General features: G+C 47.4%; 2 protein-coding genes across 3 annotated transcripts in view; one reads left to right on the forward strand and one right to left on the reverse strand.

Moving 5' to 3' along the window:
* Positions 1 to 285: 285 nt before the first annotated feature.
* CFAP126 (cilia and flagella associated protein 126) lies at positions 286 to 3,885 on the forward strand. 2 transcript variants are annotated; one of them, XM_040452360.1, is made up of 6 exons: positions 286 to 412; positions 1,919 to 2,023; positions 2,138 to 2,200; positions 2,403 to 2,483; positions 2,969 to 3,145; positions 3,472 to 3,885. In XM_040452360.1, the coding sequence occupies exons 2-6, from the start codon at positions 1,979 to 1,981 to the stop codon at positions 3,787 to 3,789; spliced, it is 684 nt and encodes a 227-aa protein (XP_040308294.1). In that variant the 5' UTR covers positions 286 to 412; positions 1,919 to 1,978; the 3' UTR covers positions 3,790 to 3,885. The 2 variants fall into 2 exon arrangements, with proteins under 2 accessions (XP_040308294.1, XP_040308295.1); XM_040452361.1 differs by lacking the exon at positions 1,919 to 2,023 and having other exon boundaries at positions 297 to 412.
* A 1,597-nt stretch (positions 3,886 to 5,482) lies between these two features.
* SDHC (succinate dehydrogenase complex subunit C) overlaps positions 5,483 to 14,643 on the reverse strand; it is a 35,880-nt gene continuing 26,719 nt past the window's right edge. Inside the window, exons 5-6 of the mRNA XM_040452362.1 lie at positions 9,398 to 9,561; positions 5,483 to 6,334 (exon numbers count right to left, since the gene is read on the reverse strand). Of these exons, the coding sequence (XP_040308296.1) occupies positions 6,230 to 6,334; positions 9,398 to 9,561 (269 nt within the window). The 3' untranslated portion in view covers positions 5,483 to 6,229. The remainder of the gene's footprint in view (positions 6,335 to 9,397; positions 9,562 to 14,643) is intronic.

Here is a 14,643-nt window from a genome sequence, read left to right on the forward strand (position 1 = left end):
CAGCTCTTAGTTTTGGCTCAGGTCACGATCTCATGGTTCAAGGGGTTCGAGCCCCATGTCGGGCTCCGTGCTGATAGTGCAAAGCCTAATTGGGATTCCCTCTCTCCCCCTCCCTGCCGCTCCCCTGCTCACTCTCTCTCAAAACAAACTTCAAAAAAACGTTTTTTTAAAGAAGAGAGAGGGCTGCTATTTAGCTAATTTTTTCATGTTTATTTACTCTGTCTCTCACATCCCTAAAACGAAAATGAACCTAAGTGTCACGGGAAAGGTTGGAGCAGTGTCATCCGAGAAATCGAAGAACAAGTAGAAGGGACCGGTAGTCCCGGAAGGTCAGCCTTCTGCAGTTGCCAGGCAACAAAGGTAAACAGTGAAAAGTGGCAGGATCATGGCCACCAACTACAGTGCAAACCAGGTAAGCTCTTTTCTCATCTCTAACATTTCATCTTGCCTTCCAGACTCCAAGTTTGGACTGACCCTCCCATGGGATTCTGATTACTGAATGGACAACTGAAAGTGTGAGACTATTTTTCACCTCCTTAGCTCCTCAGGGTAGAGGGCCCAATGACGAGCAAAAGGTATTTCAGGGTTAAGTTTGTAGGATCTAAACAAGAGATCAGCAAGTCTTTTTTTCTGTAAAGGGCAAAGGGATAAATATTTTATTTTTAGGGCCAAGAGACACAATCAGAGCTATTATGTGGGTACTTACATCAGCAAAATATTTTTCCATAAAATTTTGACAAGATTGAAAATATAGTAACTGCCATTTTTTTGGTAATACTAATGAAAAAAATGATTTTTTTTATAGATCGTGTTTATTTTTTTTAAGTTCGAGAGAGACTGAGGCAGCACCAGCAGGGTGGGGGAGGGAGAGAGGGAGAGAGGGAGAGAGGGAGGGAAGGAGGAAGGGAGGGAGAGAGAGGGAGAGAGAGAAAATCCCAAGCAGGCTCCGCACTGTCAGCACAGAGCCCAATATGGGGCTGGAACTCATGAACTTGCAAGATCATGATCTGAGCCGAAACCAAGAGTCGGGTGCTTAACTGACGGAGCCATCCAGGAGCCCCGAAAAAAATGGAATTCTTATGGGATGAGAAAACATTTTAGTTAATTGGGATACAAAGCTAGTGTTACCTTTTATCATATCAATCGCAAATATTCATCTATAAAAACCGTTCTTAGCTTTCTCAGGTCATCCCAAGACAGACTGAAGGATGGGTTTGGCCCACGGGCCAGTTTGCTGACCCCTGTTCCAGACCAGGGGTCCCCAGTAAAAAGATAATGCGAGTCGCAACGTAATTGAAAACTTTCTAGTAGCTACATGAAAAAAAATTTAAAAAATCAAATTAAGTTTATTTTGAGAGAGAGAGAGAGTGTGTGTGTGTGTGTGTGTGCGCGTGCACGTGACCAGGGGAGGGGCAGAGAGGGGCAGAGAGAGGATCCCAAGCAGGCTCCGCACTCTCAGCACAGAGACCAATGTAGGGCTCGATCCCACGAACCAGGAGATCATCACCTGAGCTGAAATCAAGAGTAGGATTCTCGGGGCGCCTGGGTGGCGCAGTCAGTTAAGCGTCCGACTTCAGCCAGGTCACGATCTCGCGGTCCGTGAGTTTGAGCCCCGCGTCAGGCTTGGGCTGATGGCTCAGAGCCTGGAGCCTGTTTCCGTTCTGTGTCTCCCTCTCTCTCTGCCCCTCCCCCATTCATGCTCTGTCTCTCTCTGTCCCAAAAATAAATAAATGTTGAAAAAAAAAAAAAAAAAGAGTAGGATTCTCAACTGCCTGAGCCACCCAGGTGCCCCCGAAATAAAATTAATTTTAATGATACACTTAGTAAGTCCAAAATATTATTTTAATGTTTAATCAGTACTTTAAATGTCTGCATTCTCTTTTTTGTACTGTCTTCATTGTATTTTCTATTTCCAAAGCACCTCCATTCAGACTAGTCACGTTTCAAGTGTCCACTAGCCACATGTGGCTAGTGGCCCATGTTGAACAGCACACATGCAGACCAAGAGTACATCCCTTCTACAGTGAGTTAAAGCCTTCAGGTCTTTGGTCCTCCACTCTCAAGGACTCGCCTAGTTATCATTTCCTGGGCATGGGGCCTTTGAGCCTCACAGAGATTCTCGTCTTTCTCTCCACAGTATGAAAAAGCTTTCTCACCCAAGTATCTGCAGAACTGGTCTCCCGCCAAGCCAACAAAAGAGGTATTCATGGGCAGGGCTCCTGCAAGGCCGGTTTCTGATTCTTTACCCCATGTTCTCTGTCACTGACTGGCACGGAACTCCTTTAGCCTGTTCTAAAGTCTACGACCCTCCTCTCCCTCAGCCCTTACCTCAAGCCCCTAGGACACCTTCTCTCTTTTCCACTCCATTTTCACAAACACTTCTCTCCTCGCTTCTCCCCTAGAGAATTTCTTCCCACGAAGGCTACACTCAGTTTATCGCCAATGATCGTGGCCATCTGCTGCCCTTGGTGCCCCGTTCCAAGGTGAGATACTGATCTCCATTCCTACTGAGAAAGGTAAAGAACTGAGGCACAGAACTGGGGTGACCGAGACTGGAGGTTTGCAATCTAGCACAGCCACTATCTGGAAATTAAAATTCCATCTAATTCACCACTGCAACACGACCACCCCCAAACTGCCAGTTTATCCAACATGACAGAGTGAGCACCCAGAATTCCTTACACTGATGAACACCTTCACGTGATGATACTTATGCAGTGGGCACTCTGCCAGACTTAGCCCAAGGACACAGGATTTAATTTAGGCCCTCAGAGTTAATATGCTGAAAAAACCAAGAGTGGCCTAAATGAGAAAGGGGGTAAAGCGAGGGTGGGGAGGCTGTGTCTCTGACTGATTTCGTCGCCACGCCTCCCGAGGGTACAGGGTGGAAGGGAGACAACAGACCTGCCAACAGGTGCGGTACTGGGAGTGGGGACCCTGCCGCAGGACCGCGTCGTCTTCCTTTTAGGCAAGTCCTTGGGGATCCTTCATGGGCACCTGGCAAATGCCTCTGAAGGTGCCCCCCGCCCGGGTGACCCTGACCTCCCGTACAGTGGCTGGTGCTGCCTCCCTCACCAAGTGGATACAGAAAAATCCGGATTTACTCAAGGCCTCCAACGGGCTGCGTCCTGAAATCTTCGGCAAGGTATCTATTCCTCCCACCCAACCTCAAATCCTATTATCCCCCGCTTCTTTTCAACCTCAAAAATGCCTCTTGTTACGGAATCACTATCCCAGCAGGGGGAGCCTCTAACCAGCTCTGTCTTAGCCTGTCTAGTCCCCGTCTTCTGACACCTAAGGAGAGGAGCTAATGACATTTTACGCCCCCCCCCCCCCCCCCCGTGTAAAATGACCTGATCTGACCTTTTGTCCATGGTACGGGGAGAAATGGAGCTAGAATTCTAAGGATTCTAATGACCAGAAACGATCTAGGCCTGACCAGAAACATAACTCTTGTATTCTACCCGACAGCCTCACGACCCAGACAGTCAGAGGAAACTCGGGAAGTGGATCACAAAGACCGTACCACAAGCACCAAGTCCCATCATAATCCCAAACTCCCCACCTGTAAACCTCAGTTCCCCAGACCAACCCCAAAGCTCACACCCCTCTGCAGGTCACACTCCAGGCCCCCAAAGCCCAGCCATCTCTCCCAAGAGCCCACCTAGGAGCCCACGCATGCCGGAGCATTGGGCAGGTCCAAATTTAGCTGAGGTCCAGACGTACAAACCTGGAACTCCGGAGACACCCAGGGACCCCACTGAGAAAACCTGTCTGGAAACGGAGTGAAGGAAGCAAGACCCCTGGTGAGGGATATAGAACGGGGAAATTTCAGGGTGGGAATAAAGGTACATTTGGAAAATAAACATCATTTATTGAATCTTTTAGTGACTTGGATGTTTTCCTTCTGTTATGGTTGCCCCCGGTAACCCATTAGTAGGAGGAAACAGCATAGGAATAAGAACATGACAGTGGCTTGAAGTGGAATACGTTTTTACACAGGTTGAGTCACTTATACTCCAAAAGTGACCAAGAGTAAGTTGGTCTGAATCATAGCAACAGAAATCTCAAACCACCAGTCCCTCACTGCCACCCCTCATTTTTCACCCCGAGCATTCCTACTACAACTTCTGGGTCAGAAGTATAGGCGCTGAGTAGAGGCTGCATGCGTGTGTCTGGAGAAGATGGGGAAGAAAAGGTAAGGAAAGCCAGATACGGGCAGAAGACACTACCCTTGTGCAAGACTTCACACCTGAGGATGGTGAACACACCAGGAAGACAAACTAGAGAGAGCTATAAAAGTGAAACTCAAGCAAACGTACATCCATAGTTTGAAAACTGAAGATACAAAAGTGATTAGAAGACAGAGGGGGCAAAAAAAAAAAACCCTAAAAAACAAAGAGAGATGGTAAGTAGGAATTGAGGGCAGAATAACAAGCTTGATGGCCACTGGACCCCAACCCCAACCAGTCAAATGGTTAAGAAGCCACCAAAAAAGTTAAGATCCGCTTCCCGGCTTCTAACACCTGTTTACCATTCTCCTGTTCTGCATCGTCCTGGTGCTGACTGTTCAATGCAATGCCCTTGCCGAACCTTTCCCGGTTCCGATGTCAAAACCTTCCCTCATGGACATTTGTCCCTCACTCCAAGGACAAGGACAAAGGACATACGGTTTAAGCGGGAGGAAGGCTACAAAGACTCTTCAGGGCTAGTTGCACAAAAAGGGAGAAGCGATCAGTGTGGAAAGCCAAAGACCCCTTGGGGGCCGGGAGGAAGACTCTTGTGGCAGCAGGTCCCCGCGGTCTTGGCTTAAGCGAGGTCTTCCTGCCCAACGGCCACCAGTTACACAGTCCCTGTTCCTCCTCTCCAACCCACAGCATTAACCAGTTGGCCAACAAGTCAGACAGACAAGACAGATGTTACCCCTGAGTTTCCAAAGAATATCAAAACAGCACTCCCACCAAGGGAGTTAGGGACCCAAGAGCCTGGCTCATATAGATTTTCAAAGCAGCAAGTCTTCCCATTAAATTATAAATGTTTGCCGGGTCTTGAATAGTCCCTCCTGTCTCGTCTCTGCCCCCCTCTCTCTCCCAGTCTATGTACCCAGCTCATGATCCCTCAGCTGCCACCTCTGGGGCTCTGGCTCCCTTCCTGGCTCACAGTGTGCTGAACTGCACCAGGAGGGTTATAAGCAGTTCTCAGCGGGATTCTGGAGCCTGTGGTAACGCCGAGCTTCCACATGCTAAGCTTCCTTTCTCTTGCTCCTTCCGTCTCTGAGGCTTCTCTATGATATTCAATCTCTGGCTACTTGCATTTGATTCCCTAAAGACTGTTCCAGTGGTCAGTGGCAGAGGGACGAGCGGTTTCCCTCCTGTGAAAGGTCAGATTGGGGGATGTGAACGCCTGAGAGCAGAGGGAGTGGGGAGGAAACTGGCTCCTCCCCGACCGCCGTTCTCTGGGTTTCTCTCGATTTCAAGGAGAGTCAAAGACAAAACGATTTTTTTAATTCAGTTTCAGAAAAAGATGCCCTACGAACTTGGATCAGCAAAGAGGCTCGTTTTTCCAGAAATGCGGGGGGGGGGGGATAATCCTTCACACGTTCATCGATAACTTTCTGGGTCTTCCTTTTGCATCAAGAGCTGTGTATCTCCCCCCCAGAGCACCTGCTTCAAGAGTCAACTGACTCTCTTTATCTCCCTCTGGCTGGGACAGGCTAATTCCCCACCACCCCCACCCCTCTGCTTTCGGTCATGCTGTGTGGGCGCTGAAGACCCTGGGCTCTGACCAGTGAACAGAACTGTCCTTTAAGCTAGCAACCCACAGGCGGTGGCGCCCACAGCCCCACTCCCGGTCCCCGTGGCAGAGGCCACAGAGCTGGCATTGTTTCCACTGTCTCAGGAAGAAGGAGCCAAAAGCTGACCGTCAGCACAAATCAAGGCCCAATATGGACAGAGAATGAGGGCTCCCAGGCCCGGAGTAGGCTGTAGGCTGGGGGCAGGAAAAGGGAATTTTTGAGTCATTCCATCTTTAGAAACGAGGGGAAACTGGGCCCTTCCCCACTGCCATGGCTCTATAAGGTATCTACTGCTACTGAGCTCCAAGGGGATGTGCGAGCACAAAGGGTCTGAGGAAATCAGGAGAACTGCGCCTCGGCTGGAGAAGAGAGTCACCAACAGGAAGACAGGTCAGTGAATCATTTATGGGAAGACAATGCTGGGAACTTCACTCTTCACATGGCTGCCAGCCCTACAGAGGACAACACAGTAAGAACCAAGACAGCCACTCCAGACTGGTACAGCTGGGGGATCTTCAGACCTTTCCCGAGGTCCCACATCTGCAGAAAAAAGAAGAAAAAAAAAAAAAAAAGAAGGAGAAGAAAGCAAGCAAGAAAGGATTTCAGCAATCAGGGTCCTGGCTACTGTCCTTTCTGACACAGGAGCCCCACCTCATGGAGGGCAACCGCCCTCAGCCCGGGTCAAGGGGGAAAACGCTTCTCTCACACCCGACCCACCTCCACCTTTCTCAAAGCCCGTGCGACATGACACCCACCACCCCCTTCTCCCGGGGACAGGAAAGGCATCCTCGGCCCCTACATACAGAAGCTTCTAGACTGAAGAGATGTAACTTTCCCTCGTGACACCACCACCAAATCAGTGTTTCCCCAAGTGAGTCCCTCCACAAACTAGTCCCTCAGAATGCTGAAAGTTACTGCACGAGAAAACTTCTATGGTCAAGTGAATTTGGTGGCCGTTTAGCTGCAAGACTTCTGAAACAACTTATTGACGTACAGCGCGAAGCTCCACAACGGGGGCGCACTACACGTGATTCCTCAGACACAGTGGCTCACGGGACCCCCGCTGAGAAGTCACATCTGTCAGAGAACCAGTACCCTAAGAAAATACTCTGGGATCTAGACCACGATGTCTCAATTCTGTTTGTCAGTACATTTATAGCGAAAGTTCACGAAAGAATAAGCGATATTTATCATTAGCGTGTGTGTGCTACATTCTGTATGCCGCATCCTACTAAATTCCTGTTTTGTTGTTTTTTTAAGAACCTCTATGCCCAATGTGGGGCTTGAACCCACGACCCTAAGACCAAGAGTCACACTCTCCACTGACTGAGCCAGCTGGGCACCCCTAATTTCTGGTTTTGTGGGTAATAACCCACTAACCTGATTTTCTACCCATTGCAACAAAAACCAGGGGTTTAAAAACACTGATCTCGACTCTCTTGTACCCCAGGGACACTAACATACTGTACTCTGAGTCACTAAAAGATCCCCTAGGGCAAAAGCAGAATTTCTAGGTTCTACACTTTCCACACTTGGCTGCCCCCTGCACAGTACCAACGCCCACACTGTGGGTTAAGCTAAGTCAGGAGCACTTCAGAGAAAAGTCAGGGAGAGCCCAGCGCGGGGTCAGGGAGTAGGAGTCAGGCCTCTCTCTACCTGGACCAGATTAGGAGTCAAGCAGATTCCACATAGAGCTGTTCTGCTTACATAGGAACGGTGTTTTACCAAAAAAACCCCAAAACAAAACAAAACAGAAAAAAGGAGCCCTACTGGCTGGTAGTGATGGAGGGACACTCTCAGAACGCCAGAGACCCTGTCACTTCTCAGTCTCCTACATCAATGCCACTGACCACGCCCCATCAGGTCTTCAGGGAAGGCAGCTATCAGGCTCAGAGAGGCTCAGAGAGGCTCAGAGGGCGAGAGCTGGCACTGCCGTGCAGAGTAGACCAAATCCTGTCCCACACTCAGAGCCAGCACTGGCCACAAGAAAAAAAATAAAAGCAGATTTAAAGGGCTTAAGAAAAGCCTTTAGGCTCCCCACTGTGTCAACAAAGAGATTACCATTACAGGCAGGAACCAGGGCAGAAAAACCTTGACTGCATTCTGAGATTTTGCAAGACCTCTTCCCCTAACCCCCCCTCTTACTGAGACCAGAGCAGATACATGGCAAACCCCGCCTGAGCCAGGATGTGACCAGAGGAAACTGATCGGCTGATTTTCATTAGAGAGATCTGTTCTGCGGAATAAGAAGTCATTAATGGAAATGCCCTCCTTCCCTATCCCCTCCCAGGGGGCAGTGAAGTCATTGTGAATCAAACTGGACACCACCCCAGGGAACAGTTGATAGATACGCTTAATTAAATAGGTCATTCAGTCCCTCACTTTTCTGATTCCATTCAAGTGTCTTTTGGACCAGACTGAAATTTAGAAAGTGCTTGTCTCTAGACTCTGATGTGGAAGGTTTAAAGGTCACATTAAGGCAAAAGTATCCATCTGGCAGATGACTCAGGTTCAGAAGGAAGGAAGATGAGAAACAATGGAATCAAAATTGTCTTCCTGTGAAAGAAAGCAAGGCTGGGGTAGGGAGATCACAAAATCTTAAAACACTGGAGGAGAGACTAATCTCTGGCCCGGGGCAGGCGTGATTAAGCTTTAATCCCTTTATAAAATAGAGACGGAAACACTAGTTTTGAACTGACCCAAAGGTCACACAGGAGGCAACACCAGGACAGCTTTTAGGCCATCAACAAATTTTTAACCCCAATATTAAAATCTGGGATCCTAGCTACCCAGCTGCTGTTAAAGGTGGCCCCATTCTCTCTAACAGCTTAACAAAAGACCAAAAACAGTTCGGGCATCTGGGTGGCTCAGTCGGTTGGGCGGCCGACCTCAGCTCAGGTCATGATCCTGTGCTTTGTGGGTTTGAGCCCCGCGTCGGGCTCTGTGCTGATAGCTCGGAGCCTGGAGCCTGCTTCGGATTCTGTGTCTCCCTCTCTCTCTGCCCTCCCCCACTCACACACACACTCTACCTCTCTCAAAAATAAACACTAAAAAACAAAAACAAACAAACAAAAAAAACAAGCACTCCACCCCTTATCTCCGGTTAAAAAAAAAAAAAGAACAGTCAACGCGATCCGATGTTAAGATAACAGAAGTTGACAGAAGTTAATATATTTGACTCCAGCAGTCTGTCACCTGGATTGACAGGAATCAGCAACCATCTAGCTCATAACTGAAACCCCAGGCTCTAGAACAGAGGCTGACACACAGTAGGCGCCAGTTAATTACGCGTGTACTAAGTACGCCTCCTAGGCCAGAGGGAGGTCCTGGCTTCAGGGGTCTCTCGTAGTGACGCGCCTCACACAACGGACGAGTTCGCAGTGAGACCAAGCAAGGGTCTTGGCTGGCCTACACCCATTGCTCGGCGGGGCTGCCGAGCAGGGCATGGGACCCCGGGACCCGTTGAGCTTTCCCCAAGAGGCCCCCGGGCAAAGGTCAGCACAACTAACTTCAGGGGCAGCACCAAACCCAGGCAACAAAAGAGAGAACCCTACGTTCCCCTATATTCCCTTCACCCAGAAAGCGCGTAAACGATGAACTTACCAAGTGTCGGATCCCATTCCAGGTGTGATACATGAGAGGGAAGACAAGAGCGAACTTGGCTGTGTAGATCAGCGATGGCCCCAGACACAGGGACTTGACAAGTTCCAGATGGGACTCAAAGTTCCCAGGGAGCAAGAGGGCCGACAAACCAAACAGAGAGACCCCTGAGGAGAAAACCAAATAAGCCCGTTAGAGCTGCCCACCAGCTACGGCTAATAACACATAAAACTGGTTCTACGACAGCCCCTGGCACCTGTCGTACAATTCTCACCCATTCTGAAACGGCAAGATTTAAACTAATGCTCGAGTCTGTGGTGAGCGGGAGGCTGCCTGGCACCTGACCCTAATCTCTGAAATCTGCCACACACGTTAGCACATTATTCCTCCTGTCAACATCTCTCTCTACAAGAGGGACACCTGCCACTCCAGAAGTCACCTTCTGACTGCATCTAGATTATCATCTCAGGAAGGAAAAAATAAAAACAGGATATTCAGTCCTATGTCAAGACTGAGAAACATTTTTTAAGTCGTTCAAATCTCTACCACACACACACGCACAAAATGTAACTCAAAATGGATCAGAGAGCTAAATGGAAGAGCTAAAACAGTAAAACTCTCAGGAAATCATGGGAGTAAATCTTTATGACCCTAGATTAGGCGCTGGCTTCTTAATATGATGGCAAAACCATCGGTGACAAAAGAATAAATTGGGCTTTATCAAAATTAAAATTTTTTTTGCTGTGAACCATGTCACCAACAAAGTCAAAAGACGAATAAAAGGATAGCATAGGGAATAAAGTCAATGACACCGTAACGGCGACGCAGCCACATATAGTGACATGGTAGCTACACTTGCAGTGAGCGCAGCATAATGTACAGAGAAGCTAAGTCAGTGTTTGTACGCCCGAAACACACAACACTGTGTGTCAACTACACTCAAAAGAAAAAGTAGGAGAACACAGAAGCTGTTTGTAAATCGTCTGTCTGATAAGGGACCTGTATCCAGAATACATCAAAGACTCTTACAGCTCGATAATAAAAAGACAACTCAGGGGCGCCTGGGTGGCTCAGTCGGTTAAGTGTCCGACTTCAGGTCACGATCTCGCGGTCCATGAGTTCGAGCCCCGCATCAGGCTCTGGGCTGATGGCTCAGAGCCTGGAGCCTGTTTCCGATTCTGTGTCTCCCTCTCTCTCTGACCTCCCCCGTTCATGCTCTGTCTCTCTCTGTCTCAAAAATAAATAAACGTTAAAAAAAATTAAAAAAAAAAAAAAAAAAAGACAACCCAATTTAAAAACAGGCAAAGGAGGGGCACCTGGCTGGCTCAGTCAGAGGAGCGTAAGACTCTTAATCTCGGGGTCAGGAGTTCGAGCCCCACCCTGCTAACAGAGATTACTAAAAAATATAAACTTAAAAAAATAGGCAAAGGATCTAAATAGTAAAGTTAAATAAATGGCTGATAAGTACGTGAAAAGATGCTCAACACCATTAGCCATTAGGGAAACGCAAACCAAACCCATAATGAGCAGCCCCTGGGTGGCTCAGTCAGTTAAGTGTCCGACTTTGGCCCAGGTCATGATCTCACAGTTTGTGAGTTCAAGCCCCACACTGGGTTGTCTCTGTCAGCTCAGAGCCCACTTCAAATCCTCTGTCTCTGTCTGCCCCTCCCTCTCTCTCTATTACAGTTTTTTAAATCTTAAAAAAACATCACAGAAGCTACTTCACACCTACTAGGATGCTATATCTAAATATAAAATTACGTGCACCTTTACATAAAATATGCACATTTATATAAATATCAAAAGCGTTCAGTCTGTCTTTAGTAACATAAATATAAAAAGACAGATAATAACAAGTGTTGGCAAGGATGCAGACAAATTAGGATCTCAAACACTGCCGGTGGGAATGTGAAATGGTGTTACAGTCACTTTGGACAACAGTCTGGCGTTCCTCAAAATGATAACAGAATTAACACATGACCTAACAATTTCACTTCCAGGTATACACACAAAAGAAATGAAACAGAAGTCTACTCAAACACTTATACACAATAGCAGCATTACTCATGGTAGCCAAAAACTGGGAACAACCCAAATACCCATCAATCGACGAATGAGTAAATTAAGCACAGTCTAGCCGTATACGGACACATGCTACAACACGGAGGAAATTTGGAAATGTTATCCTAAGTGAAAGACACCTGTCACCAAGGACCCCGTATTGCAGAATCTGCTTATATGAAATGTTCCACACAGACAAGTCTACACACACCGAGTAGGTAAGTGCTTGCCTTGGGCTAGACGATTGGGAGGGAAATGGGGAGTGAGAAATGATATGGGGTTTCCCTTTGTAATGATTAAAACGTTCTAAATCTTCACTGAGGAGGGCACTTGCACTGGGTGTTGTATGTAGCGATGAATCACGGCAATCTGCCCCCCACAACCAAGAGCACACTGTATACACTGTATGTTAGCCAACTTGACAATAAATTATATTTAAAAAAAATATGTTCTAAATCTTATCGTGGTGATTGTTACACAACTCTGGGAATATACTAAAAACTGAATTCTACACTTTAAATAAGTGAATTGCATGGTGTATGAATTATGTCTCAATAAAGCGGTCATAAGAAACAATCTCTACTCCAATAGCTGCCACCTAGTTCCCACCCCTACACATATCCACCGGTAACTGTGGCTCATTACAGAGTGATTCTCAACAGCACGGTGAAAGGCTATTAACTTTATTTCAACAAGCATCTAATTTTCCATCTCCACTCAAGGTAGAAGAGGGACCAGAACTGTGGCAACTGAGCACCAGAAGGAATCTTGTGCAAGTCAGGCTATTGGGATGGCTATGCAAACTCTTTCCAAGAAGATCTGTTTTTCTTCGAGCGAGCAAACAAGGGAGAGGGGGCAGAGGGAGAGTGAGAATCTTAAGCAGGCTGCACGCTCAGCATGGAGCCCAGTGAGGGGTACGATCCCACAACCCAGGGATCGTGACCTGAGCCAAAATCAAGAGTGGACACTTAACCGACTGAGCCACCCAAGCGCCCCTCCAAGAAGATCCTAAAGAACGTGAAATATTTACAGCGGCAGGAGTTGGAAGACAGCGTGCAGGGAGTGTAACTTCTAGAAGGCCATTCTACTCCACTCTGTCAAGTGTGGCAAACACACACGCCTCCATTTCACAGACACTTACGAAAAGCATCCTTCGTACTAAATCTGTATGAAGCTTGCAGACAGAAAAATGAAGACCTGGTCTTTGCCCTTAGGAAGCTTAGTGTCCAGCTTTTTTTTTTTTTTTTTTTTTTTTTTTACTTAGGGAAATCAATCCACAGGACCAAGTAAGGTGCTAAAGGGCACCAGCCCACAACCAAGGTATCTGTGTGCACAGGGCGCTAAGGAACTCAAAGACAACAATCAAGATCCATCTGCTGGGAGGAGCAGAGTACCCTGAAAAGCTTTTTCGTGGAGGTGCATTTAAGCTAAGTTCAAAAAATCTTTTGTTTAAGTTCATTCATTTATTTTTGAGGGAGGCAGAGACAGTGTGAGCAGGGGAGGGGCAGAGAGACAGAGAATCCCAAGCAGATGCTGCACTGTCAGCACAGAGCCTGCCACAGGGTTCAACTCACGAAACCGTGAAGATCATGACCTGAGCTGAAACTGAGTCAGGTGCTTAACCGACTGAGCCACCCCGGCGCCCCTGAGCTGAGTTTTGAGAAAAGAGATAAGGGGACAGCAAAGTGGGGAGTGGCGGGATACATCAAAGAGGGCCTTACGGGGCGCCTGGGTGGCGCAGTCGGTTAAGCGTCCGACTTCAGCCAGGTCACGATCTCGCGGTCCGGGAGTTCGAGCCCCGCGTCGGGCTCTGGGCTGATGGCTCAGAGCCTGGAGCCTGTTTCCGATTCTGTGACTCCCTCTCTCTCTGCCCCTCCCCCGTTCATGCTCTGTCTCTCTCTGTACCAAAAATAAATAAACGTTGAAAAAAAAAATTAAAAAAAAAAAAAAAGAGGGCCTTACATGCCAAACTACAGAGTTTAAACTTGATCCTGCCAGTTGAGGATGACAGATTTCAGGGGCGCCTGGGTGGCTCAGTCGTTTGAGCGTCTGACTTCGGCTCAGCTCATGATCTTGCGGTCCGTGAGTTCGAGCCCTGCATCAGGCTCTGTGCTGACAGCTCAGAGCCCGGACCCTGCTTTGTCTGTGTCTCCCTCTCTCTCTGCCCCTCCCCTGCTCGCACTCAGTCTCTCTCTCTCTCAAAAATAAATAAAAACATTAAAAAAAAAAAGGATGAGATTTCATCCTGGTACCAATCAAACGCAGTTCACCTCAGCGCCAATCCGTACCAATTAATAATGACTGTCTCAAGTGTTACAGTAAGACATGCAGACAGCCAACAGGCACACGAAGAGATGCACGCCAAGGGTCACCTGGGAAACACAAATCAAAACCACAAGGACACATCACCTCACACCTGTCGGAATGGCTAGTATCAAAAAGAAAAGAAATACCAAACGTCAGCAAGGATGTGGAGAAAAGAGAATCCTTGCGCACTGGTGATGGGAATGTAAATCGGTGCAAACACTGTGGGAAACAGTATGGAGGTTCCGCAAAACATGACAAACAGAAATGACATATGATCCAGTAATTCCACTACTGGGTATTTACCCAAAGGAAACAAAAATCTAATTCAGGGCCACACGGCTGGCTCAATTGGAGGAGCATGTATCTCTTGACATCAGGGTCATGAGTTCAAGTCCCACATTGGGTGTAGAGATTACTAAAAAAATAAATAAATGAACTTAGGGCCCCTGGGTGGCTCAGTTGGTTAAGCGTCCGACTCAGCTCAGGTCACGATCTCACGTTTCATGAGTTCAAGCCTCGCTGTGCTGACAGCTCAGAGCCTGGAGCCTGCTTCGGATTCTGTGTCTTCCTCTCTCTCTCTCTCTCTCTCTCTCAAAAATAAATATAAAAAAAAATTTTTTTAAATAAATGAACTTAAAAAAATTCACTAATTCAAAAAGATATATGTACCCCTATGTTTATGGCAACATTATTTACCAATGGCCAAGATATGGAAGCAACCCAAGTGTTCATTGGTAGGTGAATGGACAAAGAAGATGTGGTGTATGCACCCAGTGGAATACTACTCAGGCATAAAAAAGAACGAGACCTGGCTATCTGCTACAACATGGCTGGAGTGAGAGGGTATTATGCTAAGTGAAATAAGTTAGAAAAAGACAAAT

Source organism: Herpailurus yagouaroundi, unplaced genomic scaffold, assembly GCF_014898765.1.
Source record: "Herpailurus yagouaroundi ecotype Mexico unplaced genomic scaffold, PumYag 207, whole genome shotgun sequence".
Lineage (NCBI taxonomy): Eukaryota > Metazoa > Chordata > Mammalia > Carnivora > Felidae > Herpailurus > Herpailurus yagouaroundi.